General features: G+C 51.6%; 1 protein-coding gene across 2 annotated transcripts in view; it reads right to left on the reverse strand.

Moving 5' to 3' along the window:
- The window catches only part of CLSTN1 (calsyntenin 1), a 73,232-nt gene that overhangs the window by 35,559 nt on the left and 14,746 nt on the right, over positions 1-22,927 (reverse strand). For both annotated transcript variants that reach the window (XM_075550725.1, XM_075550720.1), the window contains exon 2: positions 3,452-3,574. In XM_075550725.1, the coding sequence (XP_075406840.1) occupies positions 3,452-3,574 (123 nt within the window). The remainder of the gene's footprint in view (positions 1-3,451; positions 3,575-22,927) is intronic.

Raw genomic sequence — 22,927 nt, forward strand, 5'->3', positions numbered from 1 at the left:
AAAGGAGCGGAGTATTTCAGGGAGGGTGAGGAAGACCTCTGGGGTGAACTGAGGGGAGAGGCGCATTCAGAAGGTTACAGGAACTGCTTTTCTGCATCTCCAAGGAGTGATCTTGATTTTCTCAACGGACACAGGACAGCGATGGGGTTTACTGTGAAAAGTCTCAGGAAAACTGAAGGCCGCACTCGTGAGAAAACGGGCAAGAATGCTGGGCCAAGGACGCTTTCTGCATTACAACGCGCCTACTCCTTCGTCCGCGGCAGCGAGGGCTGCCCCCGCCCCAGTTCAATGAGAAGCGTACCCACATTCACTACAGCCCTGACCAGGCCCTGCGCACTTCTTTTTGCCCCCCCCCCCCCAACACTTCAAAGGACCACATTTGAATCCTTCAAGGATGTCGAAACTGCCGCTCTGTGGTGGAAATGGAAGAACGCAGCATCCTCTGCGGGAAGGGTTTGGGAGACGGAGACACCGCCTACAGAAGTGTACAGAACGGTTTCAGTAAGATTAAAACCACGGAATTAGACAGTGTGTGAATTCCATGTCAATAAAACTGTTCTTTAAAGTGCTCAAATCTAGACAGGTACTATGCAGAAACAACCGCTTCCTACTGTTATCTTTCTGTTGGGTTGAGGCGGCCCGGTGGCACCGTGGTTGCCTGTCGGGCTGCGATCCACAAGGTCAGCAGTTTGAAACCACCAGCTGCTCTGCAGGAGAGATGGGCTTTCTACTCCAGTGAAAGCTACCGCCTTGGAAACTCCCAGGAGCAGTTCTATCCTGTCCTATAGGGTCACTAAGAGTTGGCAGCGACTTCATGGCCATGAGTTTGGGTTTTGGTTTAATAAGTGTTTCTATGGCTTAGTAACAATCCTTTTTGACTTAGTCTGTTGTGTGAGAGAGAGAGAGAGAGAGAGAATGCGCCCCCCTGAAAATCGCCACAAGGAAAACACTGAAGCCAGTGGCTTAACCGTCTCGTGCATTGGCTTAACCATCTACTGTGATAAATATAATCAAGTTACCACTGTGACTTAGTCCGAAATTACGTCTCTTTATAGTTAAAAGAAATCCAACAGACAGCTTTTGCACATCAGTGGAGAACGCCTTGTACAGCTCTTTAAAGCGCTACACATTAGCTTTGATGAACGATACAATTAAAGGCCATCCAATGAGAAGGGCAAGTGCTGCTTTACGGCTCGGGTTTTTCCTGAAGGGAGGGGCCCATTTCACTTCCTCCCCCCCTTTGTCACTTCCGGCCTCAGCCACATCCCTAGTGTTGTCTGGAGCAGAGCAGACAAGGGGCCCCTGCCTCAGCTTCCCCGTCTCTAAGACAGAGCTGGGCCCAAACAAGGCACCGAGCGAGACTGCTGCGAGCCTGCACACACGTGCGTGAAGCGCCTGGGACACAGCGGGAGCAGGGTGACTGCTTTTAAGCGCCCTGTGGGGTTAGCAGCATCGCCACCGCCGTAATTGCCGAGTGCCGGCCAGTCACCTCCGACTCGGATGACCCTGCTGGACGGAGGACTGCCTTGAGGGGTCCCCTAGGCTGCAGTCTGCAACCACTACTAAAGCAGATTACCAGGCAGGTCCCTCAAGTGCCGAAGGATAGGTTCGAACTGCCAACTTTTCGGTTAGCAGCCAGTGCTTAACTGTTAGACCACCACAGGGAAAAAAACTCAAACCTCTAAAATTCACGGATACCGAGGCAATTCTATAAACTGCCTCATGGCAACCTTATCAAGCAAGGCAGAACTGCCCCGGTGAGTTCCCGAGACTAAAACTTTCCATGGGAAGCCTCCTCCTCCTCCCTCAAACCTGCTGGGGGGTTTCGAATTCCTAACGTGACGGTTAGCACTCCAACATGCAACCACGACACCACGTGGAGCTGTGTACCACAGACACTTCACGTGGTAAGAGAAAGGTCCTCGGGAGTGAATACAGAACTCTGGGACTGAAAACGAACCAACGGCCATGTGGCCAGCCAAACACGGCGATGTTGGCAGCACGAAGCAGCACACTCAGAAAGAGGGACTGAGTAACAAGTGAGTGCGGTGTGGGTGTGGGCACACGGCCACACCCGAGCACTGCAAACTAACCAGCCACGCCAGGGGAGAGCCCTGGTCGGCGACCCTCCCGGCACACGGTGCTTCTGGCGGCCATGCACCGAGCCGGGCAGGGCTGCTCTCTCACCGTCAACGAGAGGTGAAGCGCCCTGGCAGGCTCTGCCTCCGTCCCTAACTCAAACAGCGCACACCAATTTTCCGGTGACACTTCTGCAAACATGATGTGGCGCTTGAACGGGATGTAGTCCATATTTCAGACAACCCCTCAAAGACAAACCTTTGTCCAGCCCAATTCATGCGTGATCTTATGAAGACAGGGGTTAATTCAACTGTTCTTCTTTGTCCCCATCCAAATAAGACACCGCCCACCCACACACGCCCTTCAACTTGAGAAGCTTCCTTCTGGAAAACTCGTATGACAAGCACCACTCTGTAGAGCGTGATGTCACAAGGCTTAGCCCAAGCCTGCGGCAAAAAAGGCAGGGTTGGACAGTAAGGGACCTTCGCTAGTCAAGGAAACACAACTGGACATTCCAAAGTGCATCAAAAGCAAGCAAACACCTCCCTGCCCTCAAGTCGATTCTGACCCGGAGTGACCCTGGAGGGCAGTGTGGAGCTGCCCCTGTGGGTCCCCGAGACTGTACCTCTGCAGGAGAGTTGAGCGCCTCGTTTTTCTCCCGAGGAGCAGCTAGTGGTTTCAACATGCGGACCCGGCAGTCGGCAGTGCGACACAGAGCCCACCCTGCCACCACGGCTCTGCTGGTCTGGAAAGCCGTTTCACACTGTAGCCAAGGGGGCGCTTGGAACATTGCGGAAATCTCCAAAGCCATGCTGGAGCTCTGTCTCTTTGCAAGCCTTGGGTCTATGAAAATATTCTGAAGCAGCTCAGGCTAAAAAATCTATGATTAGATAAATCTAAGCCCAAGGACTCCTGAATAAAACTCAGCGTTTCCTAAAGTCTCCTCACACCCCCGACGGCTCGGCTCTCTAGCTCTTTGCCACCGGGGCGCAGCTCAGGGCCAGCAGCTTCCTGCCAGCGAGCGGGCGAGAGATGCCACAGCACAGGGTCACTGGGTCGGGCGAATCTGCACTTTAGCCACATCCTCAAGACTCGGATTTGAGACACATCTACGTGGCTCCATCGAGACAAGGAATGTCGAGGGGCAATCGTGTGTGTGTGTGTGTGTGTGTACGCACGCATGTTCGTGCACGTGTTTCTTTCCACTGTCAGAACCAGTATTCTTGGTCAGGCGTCTCTTTCAACTATTAAATTGAGGGGAGGAAAACAACCAAGTGCACAGTCTGACCACGATAACAACACTCTGCTACAGCGATGGGGGGCAAGAGGCGCCTGCCTGGGGGCCTGCGTGTGCCAGGAGTAGTAGGTGTACCTGCGAAGCGCAGAGGTGCGTCCTTATCCAGGGCGATCAGAGGGGGGTCGAGGAGGACCGTGTTGTCGTTCTCGGTAATGATGCCATGGTACGTGGGCTCAAGCCATGGCTTATGCTTGTTCGCTGTGTTGGGGGGGGGGGGGAGAAAGAAAATACGGTTAGAATTATCACCTTAACCCGATACCTGTTTCTTAAAGAAAAACATTTGCCCGTGTGTAGTATTAAAATACTAGTCCTTAGTCTTATAATATTTGTTCCCGAGTTTTGGATCAAGACCCAGATGGGATGAAATTACAAAGCTAACCTACCCATCCGTCCCTGACCGGATTCCACCACACGGCGACCCCACAGGGCAGCGAACTGCTCCCCCGGGGTGGCCGAGACTGTAGACCTCTGGGGAGCAGAGGGCCACACCTCCCTCTGGCAGGGCAGCTGGGTAAGCAACCTAACACCTAATCCACAGTGCCACCAGGGCCCTGGTCCCACCGAGAAGCGATTCGAGGACTCGAGTGCGCATTGCAGAAACCATCTGAGTGGATAAAGCAACCGGAAATGAGAAACCTGCTCCTCTGGAAATCTCCGGAAGAGAAAGGATGGAAGGCGAGGGCACTCCTCAGCTATCTGTTCGCAGAAGGGCACAAATGGTGTCATTTTTTATGACAACCGATGATCACCTTAGTGTCTAAAACTGATGTTCCAGTTAAAAACGTAAACGCTCAAAGTCAATGTGTTCTTACTGGTGAAGAATGGCCTGAGGAACTAAAACAAGGCGGCTCACGGGTTTGCCTGTAAGGACCCGTAAGGTGACGGGGGGGGGGGGGGGGGAGGGGGGCGCAGAACACTCTGGTCCTCAGAATAGTCAACCTCAGGAGACCCAAAGGGTAGCATCTGCCCCCAAACAACTCGGGTCAGAAGGCGGGAAGGGATCCCCAGGCAGGAAGAAGCCAGGATGCTGTGACATCGACGGAGGCGCCACAATAAAACATGCTGCCAACAAAAGTTCACTTGCTCTGTAAACTTGAACTCAAACTACAATATTAAAAAAAGGTATTTTCAACTACTGCTTAAAACAAATTCCCAAACCACTACCACCACCAACAAACTAAATACAGAAGTTCTTTTTTAAAAACTTGAGTTAAAACGGTGTTTTAGAACCCCCCACTACAGGGGCAGACTGACTTGGGACTTGGGACCCCGTTTTGGCTTCCTGTGTGGCCTGGCCGGGCTCAGGAGCCCTGTCTCCCTCCTCCCAGGATGAGCACACAGCTCCTCCCCTGGGCCCTAGAACCACTGGCTCTGGCATCTGCTGAGCTCCCTTACCTGACAAGATCAACAGCTGCTGGTCCCAGTCCATTTTACTCTATGCTTTCAGGGACCCAAGACACACACACACACACACACACACACACACACACACACCACCCTCACCCCACCCCTCCTGGCCAGAGCCTCCGTCTGCACTCGGGGCTCCGCTTCACAGCTCAAATTTTCCCTGTCCTTCCCGTTTCTCCAGGAGGCTTTAAACAGCTCAAATTATAACCTCAGGATACTCAATTAAACTGATCTGGGCAGATTAAAAAGAAATGATATGGAAAGGTGATTTCCAAGTATACGGTGCCTATTGTCTGTGACTATAAATCAGTCCAGGTATGTCTAACAGGAGGTGGAAGTAATTACAGTATGCCGGCTGTGAGGATGGTGTGCACAGGGCTGCCATGCTCAACCCACTCACTCGCTGCCATCAAAGCGTGTCTGACCCACGGCGACCCCACAGGATGCAAGAGAACGGGCCCAGTGGGTTTCCCAGGGTGTAACTCTTCTGGAGCAGAGCCTCACCTCTCTCCCAGAGCTGATGATGGTTCCGAACCCGTAACCTTGCCATCAGCAGCCCAACCAGATACGAAAAGGCAAGTCATGTTCTTGTCTCAGCAAACCCACTCTGAGCTCTCAGAGCCTCGAAGGTGTCAGATCTCCGATTTGATCCTTGGGGGGGGTGGGCGTGCAGCCTGCTGCTCTCTGCCTGTCCTCCAGCCCTGTCTTCGCTCCCACTCACCCTCTCGACCCTGTCCCTTCACCACACGCGGGGCGGAAAGCCAGCGGAGGGCAGAGGAGAGTCCTGGACTCCGGAACCGAGTACCCGGACGAGCTTGTGACCTTGGAGAAGCGACCTGACTGCCCTCTGGACCTCCGTCTGCGTATCTGTAAAATGAGGATAATGGTGCCCTGGTAGCGCCGTGGTTAAGCGTTGGGCTGCTAACTGCAACGTCAGTAGTTCAAAGCCAACAGCCAGTCCAGTCCGCAGGAGAAAGACTGGGTATTCTACTCGGAAGCCTGTGTAGTTCTACCCTGTCCTGGAGAGTCACGATGGGTCGGCATCGACTTGCTGGCAGTGAGTGTTTGGAGTGTTTTACACCTTCAGGCTGCTGTGGGATTTGGTCATTCACTGCACCATGCAGAGGCAACTGTTCACTTAGTGAAGGTCAGAACGGGGTGGTCTTCTTAGTTTTCCTCCCTGCACACACCCATCCACACCTGTGGGAGTGTCCTCTTTGTTCTTGGGTAATTCCCTGTATCTGGTGCGGTGTTTGGCACACAATCGGTCAATTTCTATTTAGCAAATAATTCGTATATCGGAAAAGGCCCTCCAGGGTGTCGAGGGCATTGATGGTGGATGGTTCAACTGGGCAGCCCCTGGAGGCCTGTCTGTCGCTAAGATGCTGAGCAGGTGGGCTTCAGGGAGCGTTCAGACTTAAGGGAAGTAGGAAAAAAGGCCTGGAGATCTACTTCTAAACCGCAGCCCGTAAAAACTCCACGACCGCAAAGGTCCACTCGCCAATCAGCCCTGAGGCTGAAGCGGCACTCTGCTTCCTTGGGTGACTGACAAGGTGGCAGCTACCGTTAACACGTCAGAGCCTTGGCCATGAACTCACACTGCATTCAAAGTACCCTTTCAGGGCAGGGCAGACATGGGCTCTCAGGGGAAGCAGACCGTGGCAGCTCCCTCCCACGGAGCGTCTGCCCAGTTCAAACGGCCAACCTGGCAGCTGGCGGCCGAGCACTGGACCACTGTGCCACCGGGGCTCCTGGATAACACACTGCTGTCAGGAGCTGGATGGTGGGTTTCTACACCTGGCGATGCTTTGGGCCACAGGTTTGGACCCTGCACGGCCCTGCTCCAGCCTCAGTCATCCCTGCGGGACAGCCCCGTGCTGGGGGGCTTCCTCCTTCTCCACTTCGCCAAGCATGAGCTCCTCCGCTGGGACTGGTCTCTCCTGAGGACATGCCCAGAGCTGGGGGACGCAGTCTCGCCATCCTCGCATCTAAGGCGCGTCCGGGCTGCGCTTCTTCCCAAACAGGTTTGTTTCTTCTTCTATCAGCCCAGAGGACCTTCCATAGCCTTCACCAACCCGGTGGTTTAAAAGCATCAATTCTTCAGGCTTCCCTCTCCTCCAGCCAACTTCCACAGGCACGAGGCGGCAACGGAAGCTTTGCTCTGTGCCGCTCTCAAGAGGCCTCCAGCAGCAGAGCTGCCCAATGCAGAACGGGGCTTCCCGGCTCGACTGCTGCTTCCGTGGGCATTGATTGTCGACCCGCGTACAGTGAAAATGCTTGACAACGCCCAACTTGTGTGTATTGATGATGTTGTTTCTTACTAGTCCAGCTGTGAGAGGTTTTGTTTCATGTTCAGGTATAATCCATAATGAAGGCTGTAGTCTTTGATCTCTCTCAGAGTAATGCTCTTCACTCCAGCAAGCAAGGCCGTGTCCGCTGGTCGGTGATGAGTCTTCCTCCAGCCCAGGTACCATGGTTCTTGTTCATACAGTCTAGCTTCTCGGACAATTTGCTCAGCACACAGACGGGGCACGTCTGGCGAAAAGAGACAACCCAGGCACATCTTTCCTGATGTTACACCACATGTATCCTCTGGTTCCATGTGCACGACTGCCTCTTGACCTGTGTGCAGATTCCCCACCAGTGTGTTTAGGTGTTCTAAAACTGCCATTGCTTGACATGTGATCCACAATGTGTTATGACCCACAGGCCTTTGTGTAGTCAATAAAACCCAGGTGAGCATCTTCCTGGTATTCTCTGCTTCCCACTAAAATCACTTTGACATCAGCAATTACCCTCAATCCACACCCTCTTCTGAATCCACCCCGAATGTAGCACAAATAAAACCAGAGTCCTGATTTGAAATGCTTCCACAGAGAAGAGAGTTTCTCAGTTGAGAATTGGAAAACACATCTGACTTGGAGATTTAGTTACTGGGGGTGGGTCGGTGAGACGTGTTATAGACATCGGATACTCTAAGCAAGGAAGCTAAACAGTCCAGAGGTCCACCATGGGCGAATCATAGCACTGAGGGGTGTGTTTGGAAAGGGTAGCTTAGGGTGAGACGATAAAGGGACCTACCATGAAATCAAGCACAGAGAGGTGAAAACCGAAACTTGCCTCTGAAACATCTCCTCTCCCTTCAGGATAAGAGAGGTGTGGTGAAGAGACTCCAAGTGGTCAGGGCCCACGTTCCCTTCCCTTCAAGAAGGCCCCATGACCATGAACCATAGTGAAGTGGTACCTGGGGAGGGGGTGGGGTGGACACATGCATTTGCGCCAGGTGTTCATCTGAACATGCATGCTAGCACATCAGGGTGAGCACTTTCCCTGGAGGCTGAAAGCCAGCAGCCACCCAGGTATCTCTTTAAACACGCTGAGCTGCTGCCAGAGTTATGGATGGAGGGGCTGTTGACACTGCTACTTCTGCTGCCCTGATGGAAAAGGCCCACAGCTACAAATGGCTGACGGCCCAGGGAGCCAAATAACCGGACAGCCATCAGCCGAGCTAATTTATTCCCTCCCACCCCCCCAGAATTCTTAATGCATAATTCACATTTTCCAAATTGCTTCCTTAAGCTGGCAGTAAATGGAAGAGGTCTGGCGAGTTCCAAAGACTGAACTTTTCAATATTTAATGCATGGTATTTTTAATATTTCATCACATTCAATTGGCATTATAAAACATTTATAGAAACAACGTGACTGATGTTTCTGTAGTCGTTAAAAAAATAGCAATACTGAGAGCGGTGACTGCTGTCTATAAGTCTAGGAAAGCGATACTTACTCAGATTTTAAAAAAGCATAGCCCTTAGCCAGGTTCGAATAGCTACTGAATTTTAAATGGTGCATTATTAATTTAAAATAATACAATCACAAAGCTGACAACCAGACCGTCTCTAAGTGTAAGATCCACCTGGGATTCAAAACAAAGACAACTGAAGCCCAACAACCCACGGCCTGCGAGCCTCGCAGCCGCCCTCCAGGACAGAGAACTGTTCCCACAGGGCCCCTGGCGCTGCACTCTAAGCAGAAGCAGGCTGCCACAGCCTTCTCCCACAGAGAAGCTGGTGGGCTTGAACCACCAGCCTCCAGGTTCACCACTGGGAGCTTTAACCGCTGCACCACCAGGGCTCGTTTCAGGATATTGTTTTTATTGTGGCGCTGCTGGCGGTGGTAGATCTTGATCATCTGAAATGTCAAGACTGAAAGAACACATAGAAAGAGGGTTGATTTTAAATATGAAACGTGTGTCTCCCTAACACAACCTACGTACACAGGTTAAGGATAGGGAGGGCCCTTGTCCTGGCTAAACAGGTCAGAGGCCCCAGCAGATTAGCTCCACAGTTTTCCAATAACGGTGAGCTACTGAGACCCGATGTCAGCCCAGTGCCCAAACAACTCCCTGATGATTTATTCACCCTAGACATGACAGTCCCTTCTGAGAAAGAATTCCAGGGCCGCCCCCGCAAGGCAGTGTAAGTATTCCACCAGGAAATCCAGGTGACATGACATGTTTTGCTTGCACTTTTAATCCTGGTCCACGGGATAATTAGGCTGTATGTCAACTTGGGTGGGTCAGGATTCGCCTATGACAGGATGTAGCATGCAGTCTCGGAAACCCACGGGGCAGTTCTACCCTGTCCCATTGGGTCTCTGAGTCAGCACTGATGGCCTTGAGTCTGGGTTTTCATCCAGCCAGAGTCTTGGTTTCACTCAGGCATGGGCAGCTCTTGCTAGGAACTAACAGTGTGCAGAAAGAAGTTAGCTCACTACTATGATGGATCTAGATCCTGAATCTGGATCTCCTGTCCCACAGCATGCCGATCCCAGGAGCCTTCAGCCGACGGCTGACACTTCAGATTCATTCAGCCCAGCACCCACCTGCCTGCTGTCTTCCTGCTTCACCTTCCTGCTTCCTGTGCGTCAGCCCTGCAGCTACCCAAGTCAGGGCGAGCCTCTAGCCAAGAACTGACCCATGGACCAGAACCAGACTGGACCTGCCCACCGATGCTGTGAGCTGTGTCTTGGTCTAAATCTTTCTTAGACACGCACGATCAGCACTATTGACTTTGCTTCTCTCCGGAGCCCAGTCTACCAGAGTCCGTCCAAAGATGATGGGGTCACCTGGAGCAGGACTCACCTGGCATCAATAGGTGGGGCTCTGTTTTGTGTTGGCCGCCAGGTGGCACTGTCATCCCACATTCCCAGTGACCACACTGGGCCTTTGTTAAAAGGTAATGCACGGCACACGCTGAGTACTTTAAACTATAAAGCCTGACATGTCACATTGATTCTGTTTTCAGTAAACCATTCATATGCCGGGTAGTTAAAAAAAACTGACGTCTAAAAAGGTATATAATCTCATGGTCACAAATTCTTACCTTAGACTCAGACTGTCCCTTCACAATCGGCTTAAAGCCAGAGACGCTTTTACCTTCTAGTAGCTGCTGACTTTTCATTTGTCCTCACACATCCATTCTGAATACCTACTCGGATCAAGGCAGGGCCATGGTCGTGCTCTCATGGACTCAGTCACGGGCTGTTGGGAACACAGCCACAGCTGCCTACCTTCCGAGGGAATTTCCTTCACCCACGGTGTGTCCTGCGAGGGGGTCAAAGAGGGACCGGCACCCAGGAGTAACACATGCCCCAGAGGAGCCCCACCTCTTGCCACAAAGCAAGAAACGCTCCCGGTGAGAGTGGATCTTAACTGATCGGCCAGACCCACCCCAATCGCTCAGGTGCAGGCAGTACACGCCTACCACCTGTGGAAGAGCAGCCTGGGGCCCCGGAAGTCCACAGAGAAACCTCACCGGGATATCTTCAGAAGGATGACGGGTTTCACCCACGTGAGGAAGTCACGTGGCAGAATAAAAACAAGATGCATCGTGCCAACACATAGAAGGCTATGGTCTGCTCTGGGGCTGGCAAGGGGCAGCTGGGAAGGAGGCCTGACCTGTGAGTTGGGGACACCGTCAGCTGTCCTCTCCTTTAGGCCATGGAGAGCGGCTGCCAGGATTAAACATGTAGTGTGGGGTGAGGGGCCAGGTGGGGCGGTGGGGCAGCAAAGACCGTGGGGTCCACAGAATATTCGCCTTCTGCCTCCACCAGCTCCTCTCATCGCTTCACCCTCTGCATCTGCTTCTGGGATGGAAGCTCGGGGGTGGTACCCACTGCTCGGGTTGTCGCGAGCACTCTCAGTGGCCCAAGTGAAGGGTCCGCGCCGTCAGCCACACAGATGCTCAGTGAGTATTTTTGATAAATGAATCATACACAAACACTGTGTTTTAGAAATAACTGTGAGGGCAGAGGACCCGCGGTCAGGAGATCCGGCAGGCTGGAGGACTCATTCCCACGACAACCTGCACATCCCACGTGCCTCACCAGACAGCCCACAGCTGAAGGAAGACCCAGTCTTCACACCTGCAGAGGCCCGGCTTCACCCCTCGGCTTTAACGAAGAAAGGGAAGCGGGCAAAGCAGAGGGGTGCCGCCACGGGAAGAACAAACAATAACCAGGGGGAGGGCTGGGGACACTGGCACGTCAACAAAATAAGAAACTTTTCCCACGAATCGGAGTAACACCACATGAAGTTTCATTGTTTACACAATGGGTCGTGGTTCCGGGCCAGGCTGCTAACTGACCGGTCAAGGGTTCAAATCTACCCTACAGAGTGACTGCAAGCTGGGATCAACTCGACGGCAGTGTTTCTTTCACTGTCCTTGTCGGCTGTGGCTAATGTAACAACCGTTTCCTCTGATTTTATGCAATGATTTTTAATTATGCTAAGACTGATGTTTTTTGTTTTCTAAAGAATTTTCCAAAGAATTTCCCAACAAATTCTGCAAGCACAGGTTTAAGGGCTCCTTCGTCTCACGCCCAAGTTAACTAAATTCAGGAGTGTTTGAAAAGCATGGATGTACATGTACACACATGAATGCTATTCTTGAAATCAGTTTTTTGATCGGCCTACTGGCATTCTCAGCCAGATAATTCTTTGAGGCACCTCCCTCACCCTGCGCTCTGAGAATCTGACTTCCATCCACTTCCTGAAGGACAACTCACGTTCTCCCTAGGAGCCCTGCTGGCGCAGTGGCTGGCTCACCGTCTGAGATAAGCAGTTCAAAACCACGCGGTGCTGTGCTCTACAGCGACAGCCTCGGGATGCCCCGGGGCAGTTCTACCTGCTCGAGGGGAAGCAACCCCATGGCAGTGAGTGAACATTCTCCGCACAAAGATATTCAGCCTGACCGTGCCTGGGCACCGCATCCGGATAGCACTCATTTAAAGTAAAATCTCCGCTTTAGACCAAAATGAATCCTTAAATCAAGCAAATAGTGATTACTTTCTTTCACCATCAAGGGAAACCCTTCTTGTGTCTGTCCATTCACTTCCCGATCCTGTTCTGTCATGTCCTGCCCCGTGCTTCTGCAGGTTTCTGTTTTCCATAAACGAATGCTGGTATTTATGTGAGAAAGTATGATTGGTACTGATTTATCTTTAAGGACAAAAGCATTAGTTGTTTATGGACAAGTGGCCGAGTTTGGACTGGAACATGAAACATACAAAGTTGTGTGGTTGGCTCTGGCTCGTAGCCACCATGTCCCAGTCACTTCCCAGTCGTGAGCACCAGCCCGACAACTGTCCTTCTGCATGGCCCATGGTTGCAGCCACGGCACCAACTGTGTCGTGGAGGGCCTTCCTCTTTATCTCGGCCCTTCCCTTTGCCAGCCTGATGCCCTCCCCTAGACACTGGGCTCTCCGACAAGACTGAAGTGTGAGGGATGAGCCGCAGGAGCAGAGACGTCTGGCTGTACTTCGTCCAAGACAGGTTTCTTTGTGTTTTCGACACTCCTTGGCACTTTCCACGTGCTTCACCAGGGCCTTAGTTCAAATGCCTCGTTTCTCCTCTGGTCTTCCTTATTCAGTGGCCAACTTTCACATGCAGAGGAGGTGACTGAAAAGCTCACGGCTTGAGCCAGGTGCGTCTCAGTCCTCAAAGGGACAGCCTTGCTTTTCCCGTTTAAAGAGGTCTGGTGCAGCAGATTTACCCAATGCAACGCGTCATTTTACCTCTCTGACTGCTGCTTCCTTGAGCACTGATTGTGACACAGACAGTGTTGAAGAGTGACTGGTTATCTGCTGGGGAGGCCGGATGCTCAATGGAATAGGCTTCTAGGCGAAGGCACCCACTACCCATTCCTCTCGCCTGGGGAGGTTCCTCCCTCCAGGTGTGATGGCATTGTTAACCCAGCTACAGTCTGGGAAGGGGGAGGAGGAGGGTTCTGAGCAACCAGAGAGTCAGCCTAAGGGTGCCAAGATGCAGTGGGGCGGGGAACAATGGACCAGAGAGGCAAGCCAGGGTGGATGGGCACCCGGCCCTGGATGCCCTTCCCCAGAGTTTGAATTGCACTCTAACTGCACAGGGAAGTCAGTGAAGGGACGGATGGAGGCTAGAGACCTGCCCCCAAGGGTTAGGAAATCAACGAGTCAGGCCTCCAGTTCAGTGAATTCCCAAGGTAATGGTGAGGCAACAGCTGAGAACTGAGGGATGGGGTTTCCTTTTCCGTTTCGCATGCTCTAGGACTTCTCTGAGTTCTAACATCCATCGCAACTGTTACACAGAAACACAGGCAAGCCCTGCTGAAAGGGGTGATTAAGGACGCTAACGAGTTGTAATGCCAGCGAGAAATGCTCAGGGCTGGGCTATTCATCAGGACATGGTACATATGCCCAAAGGGCCGACCACTCCACTGTTAGCCTCAACCAGATGGTATTCAGCCTTAGCTCCGGATTGGCAGACTCAGCTCCCTGAGTCACGCGTCCAGAGGCACGCCACTCCAGCAAGTCTCGGTCCAAAGGCACTCAGCTCCACTTCCATGGGTCAGCAAGCCCAGCTTCCCAACCAAGTGCCCAGGGGCACCCCACTCCACACGCCAGCCTCCTGCACAAAAGAGCCCCTGTTTACTTGTGGGCTGGGAGGTGCTTGACTGGCTCTGGCTCCTAGTTCTGCTGCTGCTCCTCTGATGTGGTCTTCTGGATCCAGCTGTTCACTGGGCAGGGGGGTCTCACTCCTGGCTCTCACTGGTAAAGAGCTCCCTCCTCCTGCACCTCAGAGGGCTCATTTCATACACAACAGGATGGCACTCCGGGGAATCCTGGTCACAATTACTCACAGGTGACTCATCAGTATCTTCCCTGGCCTTCTTATCAGACCCCCGCGGGCAAAGGTCCTTTGGTGGGAGGTAGAGAGTTTGGCTAAGAGAGCCCCATTTAATACCTCTGTGTTAGTCTGGGTAGACTAACAAATCCATGGACACATATATGTGTATGAGAAAGAGATTTATATACAAAAGCAATTGAATATTGAGAAAACATCCCAGCCCAGTCCAGATCAAGTCCATAAGTCCGATATTAGCCCATATGTCCAACAGCAATCTATAAAGTCCTCTTCCGACTCATGAAACACATGCAACGATGCCGAATGTAGAAGATCACAAGTCAGTGGGTTGAAAGTCTTTGGATCCAGTGTCATTGGAAACATCTCAGCGGTGGCAGGGGACTCTCTGTGGCTTCTCCGGCTTCCGAGATCTGGTTGTGTCCATGTGGCTTGTCTTCTGCAATGTCTCCCAGGGAGTAGCAGAGAGGGGTGGGGGGGTGTCTTCCGCCTCCAAGGAGGAAGTACCAGATTTCCCAGAATTCTCAGGAGAAGGCCATGCCCACAGAAGTCTCATTGGCTATCTCCAGATTGACAGCCTAGACTCCACCCAGACACTCTTCATCCTTAAATTGACACCAGATTAGGGGGCTACCACAACTTCACTGCCCCTGCACCTCTTCCTCATCCCATCTCTTCAACCATCTTTATTGAATTTCAGCAGCCAATGCAGTGCTGAGGAAGCACTGGTGAAGAAGCGAGTCCCTGGGGCGCTCTGAGGTAAGCCTTGAAATGCGGTTTTCAGCACATTCTGTAAAGTAATTCTTTGAGAACAAAATCATGCTTTCTATAATTCCAACTTCTCAGACCTTAAGAGGTCTCTTTTAGTTAATAGTCCTCCAAATTCCAAACTAATGGACTTCAGGTAACGTTCCTTTTTTGTTATGTGGGCAGGACATGACAATGGACACAGGTCCCTGCGTGCTGCCACCAGAATGATGGCCGCATGCACGCAATCTTGGCTGACTGCATCCTCGTTCCTGCCAATGAAATTTCAATTGCTTTGAAACAAATCCCAGGCATCCTTTCTCCCAGAAATACTCCACTGTACCTCTCCAAAAATGAACAAGACTTTTTAACATCAACCTCATCATCACCTTAAAAATCCACAATTATTTCCTATTAAATTCCATAGTGCTTCTCTTGGTGTATCAAATAATCTAATCCACTCCACATCCGCCTCAATAGGTTTGTGTTTTTCCGATCAGAATTCTACTACAATGAAATAAAAACTCGAAACGATTGATCAGCCTGAAGCAGTAACTGCATTAGGGGTTCCCACAACTCGCCAGTCACTGTTGGGTCCTAGTTTTGGCCTGTGGGGGTCCACTTCTGTTTTCACCTGCAAGTTCTGCTCAAATGCAGCGCATTCGTGGTGTGCACGCTATGCTAAGCACGATGTCCACTTGAGTTGGCGTCCCATAAAGACTGATTTTTCTGGAGGATTTCCCTCAAGAATCTAGGCCACAGGTAACACCAATCATAATGCTGTTTCTGAGAAATCAGGGTGAGATCATCATCATGTGCTTTTCTAAAAACGAGGACAAGAAAAGCGGAGTGGAATGAGCGTGTCTGCTACTGAGTCTGGCTCAAATATAGCATCCTCAAACCTGAGCAAGTCGCTGAAGGTTTGTTAAAGGGTGGTCATGTTATAAAGCAATGTTCAAAACCACTTTTGCAGCACGAATTTCATGAAAGCCCTGTGCCTCCTCTCAGGAAAAAAACATGCGTGTGCGCGCATACACACGTGCACACATTGGACAGGAGATTGGGGCAGCTCTATGCCCCCAGTGAAACCGTACACATTGAGAATCACTGTTGTAAAGTATGCAGTCAATGCGGACGGCTGAACAGAACAAAAACCATTAACAGCCCGGAATTGCGTATATGAAAAGGCTGAAGGGGCAAGTGTCTGTTACCTATATCTTTAGTATCTCACACACATACACAAAAGTATTTTTTTAAAACACAGGGAAAACCCTAGTAACTGACTCTCAGAAACCACTCTCAGAAATCTTCATGCACCTCCAGGTGCTTGGGCACCTCAATCACCTTGTAAAACTACTTTTCTTGGATGGTGTGCTTCTACGCTTTCCCTCTGCCTGTAGTAATTGCCTGTAGCAGTCTTCAGCAGCAATAGCTAACGGGCTCCCAGAAACATCTTCACCAGGGAACAGATCCACACCAGGTACAACGTCGTTGTGTTTCTAGAAGGCTCAACCCAATGGCACGGAAAGCTGTGAGGATCGGGAAGTGACTCTGAAGCTACAATGTCAAGGGGATGTATGCTTTGAAAGATGGAGAGAAGCCAGATCCTGGATGCTTCCTCCCCCAAACTACCATGATCCGAATTCTACCTCGCAGGACTGGATAGGGCAGAGGTTGTACACTGGTACATATGGGAGCTGGAGGCACAGGGAATCCAGGGTGGACAACACCTTCAGGACCAGGGGTGTGAGGGGCGATGCTGGGAGAGTGGAGGGCTAGTGGGTTGGAAAGGGGGAACTGATTACAAGGATCCACATGTGACCTCCTCCCTGGGAGATGGACAGCAGAGAAGGGTGGGAAGGAAGACTCCGGATAGGGCAAGATATGACAAAATAACAATCTGTGGATTATCAAGGGCTCATGAGGGAGGAGGAAGCGGGGAGGGGATAAAAAAAGAGGACCTGATGCAGAGGGCTTAAGTGGAGAGCAAATGCTTTGAAAATGATTAGGGCAAAGAATGTACGGATGTGCTTTGTACAATTGATGTATGTATATGTATGGATTGTGATAAGAGTTATATGAGCCCCTAATAAAATGTAAAAAAAGAAAAGAAAAGATGGGGAGAAGTGCAAGGGATTAAAACAAGACGTGCTTTTTACTGAGAAAACAGAAACTTCCCATGAGCCTTACTTCCCACATTGATGCCCTAATTAATTGTACAGATGGGCATCGTCGTTACACTACCCAAGAGGTTATTTAAGCTAAACACGCTCACTCCACTCTTACGAGAAAGATGAAAAAGGAAATTGGGTGGGTGGAAGGAAGGAAGGAAGGAAGGAAGAAGGATTTCTAAGGAGTCTTCAGAGGAGCCTGGTGGCACAGAGGGTTACATGTTGGACTGATGACTGCAAGGTCAGGCGTTCAAAACCATGAGCCATTCCCAGGGAGAAAGATGAGGCTTTCTGCTCCCGTAGAGTTCAGCCTTGGAAACTCCCAGGGGCAGTTCTGCCTGGTCCCCTCAGCTCACTAGGAGCCGGCATTGTCTCTACGGCAGTAAGTGCCGGCGTCTTCGTGGTGCTGTGGGTTGGGCATCAGGCTGCTAACCTCAACACTGGTGGTTCAAACCCACTAGCCACTCTTTAGGGAGTATGACGAGGCTATCTACACCCGTAAAGATTTAGTCTCAGAAATCCTATCTATTGGATCCCTATGAATCAAACAGGACTCAATAGCAGTGGGTTTCTTGGTCTTGGGTCTATTCACATCAGGGTTCTAAGTAGCTTTGCTCTGAGCATGCACCACTAACCAGGTCCCCTCAAAATACACGTAAGAGTCCTGGTGGTCCAAGCGCTGTCCACTCGCTCAGCCTTTAAGAAGAAACCTGGCAGTTCTAACTCACAGAGGCCTGCCCTCCCCACCCCACCCCACCCCCACCAAGGTGAAAGACCTGGTGATTCCACTCACATGAAGTCACCGAATCAAAATTGACTGAGCAGCACCCAACAAGAAAATTATGTATTGATACCCTAAATCCCTACGCAGCCCATTTGGGGATGTTTTCTTTGTTAGGCTACTGAAGTCATCATCTATAAACCTCATCACTTTGAGTCATTAAAAGGTGAATAAGATACAGAAGCCAAGCCCAAAGAGAGGGTGGAAGGGAGAGGGCTGCTATGTGAGGCCTGCTAAGGAGCCACGGACTGCGGGGGCTACACAGCTGACAGAGGTAAGGGCTGCTCCCCAGAGGCAACAGAGAGCGCGTCTCCCCCTCTCACCAGTGTGTTAGGAATGTGGACGTGTCTGCTCAACGCTGCGAACATGAGTGTCTGCTTTGCACAGCCCGCACTGTAGCATTTCTATGGCAACAGCACCAGGAAACAGATGACCACCTCCAGCACCGTGGTTGTCTAATTCATTACTGTTGGAGCCCTCGTGGTTACCTGTAGGGTTGCTAACCCCAGGGTCGGCAGTTCAAAACCACCAGCTGCCCCTCAAGAGAAAGACAGGCTGTCTACTCCTATAAAGCGTGGCAGTCTCAGAAACCCACGGGGGCGGTTCTACCCTGTCCCACAGGGCGGCTGCCGTGAAACAGGACCAGCTCAAGGGCACTGAGACCCTCCAGTGATCCTTGATCTTTTCATGTGCTACCATTCAGCCGTTCATGGAAGGTTCAGCTATATCCCGGAGACCCTTCATCTCACATGCACACGCTTTCCCCCAGAGTGCAGCCCCAGGGCGGATTCACTCACTCACTGGGAAGGAAGCCGCTCCGTGCCGTGGAACGGTTTGGGACTCAGAGAAGATCCGCCCGGGAAGCGTGTCAAGTCTGCTCCGGTCACGGGGCACATCTCCAGCTCTTTCTCCCTTAGATTTTGCAGTTGGCAGTCAAGTGCCAACCATTATACCACCCTGGCTCCCTTGTTAACAATCCCCGTCTCGTTCAACATCGCCTTCCTCTCCAGCCAAGTACCAGGCTCTTTGATGTTAAGATTCACCCCATAAAACTAGCAGTGGGTCCAGTCTGTCGACTAGCGGGTCCAATGGTACAGGCTGTGCTCATCATCAGTGCCCTGTCACATGGAGTCGCTGAGAGCCTCTCTTTAGTGTCACCAATGTGTCGTGGCAGCTGCTCTGGTGCTGGACCCACACGGGCAATACTGGTTCCTCCTGACCACCAGCCCCACTGCTTCTACCTGCGAAAGGCCAGGCAGGACTCTGAAGAAGGTCTCAAGGACACCTGCTAGGTGTGCTGGGCAGGTGGTCCTCGAAGGGGAGGGGGTGTCTCCTCAGCACGTGGGCTGGAGCCCAAGTCCTGGCACGTGATCCCCTGGCTGCGGTAGCCAGGCCCTTGGCCTCCATATCCCTGGGGGCAGAGGAGGCCCCTGGCCAGGACCCAGGCTCTCCCAAAGGTGAGGCCTGGATACACGTGCCCGGGAGAAAGCCGCACTGTGGGCCAGTCACTGGGTCACCTTTGGGGCTCCGATGAGGGCTGTTCATGCTACACCCCCAGCCCCCCCGTGAGCATCAAGACTTCACAACTCAGTCGGGCAAGGAGGAATGAAAGGAGAGAGATGAGATTCAGAGTGGGAGAACGTTTCTTTCTAAGATGCTCAGCTCTGGGGTGAGCACAGGTGGGAAATGGCAGGGATCCCCATTTATTAAAAAGTAACACCAAAGAGGAGAGTGAATCCACAGAAAGCAAAGAATATGCCTCAATTCAATTCACTGCTCCAGGCTCCATCCCTACCATCTTTGCCAGGTGGCCACCTGGTCCCACCCTGGAAGATTCTGATGCATGTGTGAGGGGTGGGGGGGTGACACAAGGGTCAGCCTGACTGGGCAGTTTTCACTCTGACTCTCTTCGACAGTTGTTCCCTGCTCCTAATTGGCACCCACAGTTCCAGCCACTGGCCCTGGCTTTTGTTCTAGCACCTCACCCCTCACCCCCATCCCACTGAAGTGAAATCAGCTCATCGTTGACTTCAAGTCTCTCGAGTGCTAATTGTAGGATTCTGACCAAGACCCAAACCCACTGTGACCCTTGTAGGGCAGGGTGGAACTACTGCTTAGGGTTTGTCACTGTAAACCAGCAGTTCTCAACCTGTGGGTCGCCACCCCTTTGGGGGTCAAACAACCCTTTCACAGGGGTCATCTGAGTCATCACAGTAGCAAAATGACAGTGATGAAGTAGCAACAAAAATAATGTTATGGAGGGAAGGGGGAGCGGGGAGGGAGGGGGAAAAAAAAGAGGACCTGATGCAGAGGGTTTAAGTGGAGAGCAAATGTTTTGAGAGTGATTAGGGCAAAGAATGTACGGATGTGCTTTATACAATTGATGTATTTATATGTGTGGATTGTGATAAGAGTTGTATGAGCCCCTAATAAAATGTAAAAAACGAAAAAGAAAAGAAAATGATGAGGGCAAAGAATGTACAGATGTGCTTTATACAATTGATGTGTGTATATGTATGGATTGTGATAAGAGTTGTATGAGCCCCTAATAAAATGTTTTAAAAAAATAATGTTATGGTTGGGGGGTCCCCACCACATGAGGAGCTGTATGAAAGAGTCGTGGCCTGAGGAAGGTGGAGAACCCCTGCCCTAGACCTTTACAGGAACACACAGCCTCATCTTTCTTTCCCCGGGGGGGAGGGGGGGACAACACCTACCCCACAAACCATGCAAAATCACGACTTATCTTCAGTCACCCTGAAGCCTTTCTGCTCCAAGTCCTGCCCCCTCCTCCTGCCACCACCACCCCACCCCCACCCCATACACAGAGGCCAGGGTTCCCAGTTTACACTCCAGACCCCCATAAGCTTCCGGGTGTTCTTGGGCTCTGTCCGCACCAAATAAAGGTTGTCTGCTCCACCACCATCCAAGGTTACACCTGGTCTCCCTTTCAGCTGGAGCAATGGAGGAAAAACAGTCAGGAGGCCGGGAGGAACTTGAAATCCTCACGAAAACGAGACTCTCTGGACCCGCTGAGACCGGAGGAGTCCTCCAAACTACTGCTCTGCATTAGTACTTCAACCTTCGACAGAACGACCCTCTCATCTGTGAGCCAAACACCACCGAGCCTACCGCTGGCAAGCGCTGCTGGGGGGTGGGGGCTGCCCCATGAAGCATTCTGGGCTGCGCTTGCTCGTTCTGAGCTGATCGCCTTTCCGAGCAGGTCCTTTCTCCACAGCTGCTCGTGGCCTGAGCAACTGCGCTTCGTGGTGGGCAGCCGACTGCGTGAGCGTGGCAGTGCCAGGCCTCCTCGAAGCAGAGTTGGGCACTGCCTGCCTCCAGGGTGGAGTTCTCTTCGAGGGTCATTACGGGATCACGCGACACCAGCACTTCAAGGTGAGGCGAGAAGCTGAGGGGACAGAGGCCCTGTCCACAGCTGCACAACTTGGAAGATGCAGCTAGTGGACATGTGGACATGCAGAACTCAGTGGATCGATGGGTGCTTCTCTGTATATTACATGCACACAAACACTTTTAGTTAAAAAACCGAAAACTTATGTTCCACCTTTCCGTTTCCTCAGTCCTGCCTTGACTGCCGGTGGAGGATAATGACGGGCCAGTTCCCACACGTGCATTTGCAAAGAACTTCCAGGTGTGGTGAATTAGTCAACGTGGCCCTTCTGGCCAGTCTTTGTGACTCCCACACAAGAACAGGGAAGGACTATGCAAATAACCTTGGGCCCACCAAGGGGGACTGCACAGCCTAAAATGCAAATAAGGTGCGTGGAAATGCACGCGGGGGATGGGGCCATACAAATAAGGTGTGTGGAAACCTAGCAAACGTATAGGTTAATTTTGCCATTCTACCAGGCTTCCACAAAACAATTCCAGAAGCAGAGAGAAAGGACCTCAATATCATCAGGAAGAGCTGGCTAAGTGAGTCCTTTGGACCCAGGGTCCCTGTGCTGAGAACCTTCTAAACTCAGGATATGGAGAGCGCTGTAACATCGGAGACCACACAAGATGGGCAGGATGGGCAACAGAGAAACAGCAGCAGCCGAACGAAGAGACTGACGTGCCGGACCGAGTGCAGGGGGATTCCTGGCCGGTGGGGCAAGGAGGCTCCAGTGGGTGTGCCAACCCACAGAGCAGGAGGGCTGAGTGCCTCTCTGTCTGAGTCGTAATTACTGGTGGAATGGATGCCTCTGGGCACTTAGTAGAGTTTAAAAGTTCTGTTAACACATGCCCGAGCAGGGCAGAGGCCGGGCTGATGGCCCGAGAAACCCAGTAGCTGAAAGACTGGGAGTCACAGTAGAGGCAGACACAGCCCAGGTGTCCTAACTAAAGAACTGCATTCTGACTCATTCCTGATTCCAATTGCAAGCTGTCACTTCCCTCATGAACCCCTAGACTGTGAGTATAATGTGGGAGTTCTTTAAGCCCGCTGCAATGAATGAATGATAAAGGCAACGGAGAAACAGACAGGGCTGTGAGAATTGGCCAAAGGTTTGGAGAGTGAGGGAATGCTTGGCCTCTGCCCGATCACGCCCAGTCTGGATTCTCTTGGGACGTTAGCCGAGCTCTGACGCCATCACAGACATACATTCTGACCAACTTCAAGGATTCCAAATAAAAGTAGGAATAAGGTGAGGCGGGCAGGCACCAGCAGAGGGAAGGACAGTCTTTCTGAACACTGGGGTGCCTCTCAGTTCGCATCGCACACGTATCTGTCGACCTTCATCAAAAAGTCAGCTCAGCAAAACCCTTCCACATACACACTTACGTGTTTTTACAGAATTAGAGTCCCAACATGGCAGGGACCAATCCACAGCCAGACCACGATCGGGGCACTCTGAATCGACTGTTTGTAGGCGTGCGTTATCAGTTTTAACTCTGACAGAGCCAGGCGAATCAGGGCTGCGGCCAACTGCCGGGCCGGGACTGCCTTAAATCTCCTATTTTGCAATGTTATCGGGAAACTCAGGCCAGGCTTGCCCTTTTTCGTCCCCGTTATCTTCGCCACATGTGTCTTGAATTCAAACAGGACAGGGCGCTGTCCTGAACGGCAACATAATAGTCCGGTGGTGATTTCCAAGTTCTGGGTGTTTTTTTCAAGTCTCCTGACCTTCATATACAATGGACAGCTTGATCACACACAGTCCCCAAAAAGGCCGCACGCTATTCAAGACCTGCCAACATTCACTAGCAATGCGTAGTCTGTAAGAACGGCTGCTCCCCACCGTCCGTCAATCGACTATCATTGTC

Source organism: Tenrec ecaudatus, chromosome 1, assembly GCF_050624435.1.
Source record: "Tenrec ecaudatus isolate mTenEca1 chromosome 1, mTenEca1.hap1, whole genome shotgun sequence".
In the NCBI taxonomy this organism is placed as follows: domain Eukaryota; kingdom Metazoa; phylum Chordata; class Mammalia; order Afrosoricida; family Tenrecidae; genus Tenrec; species Tenrec ecaudatus.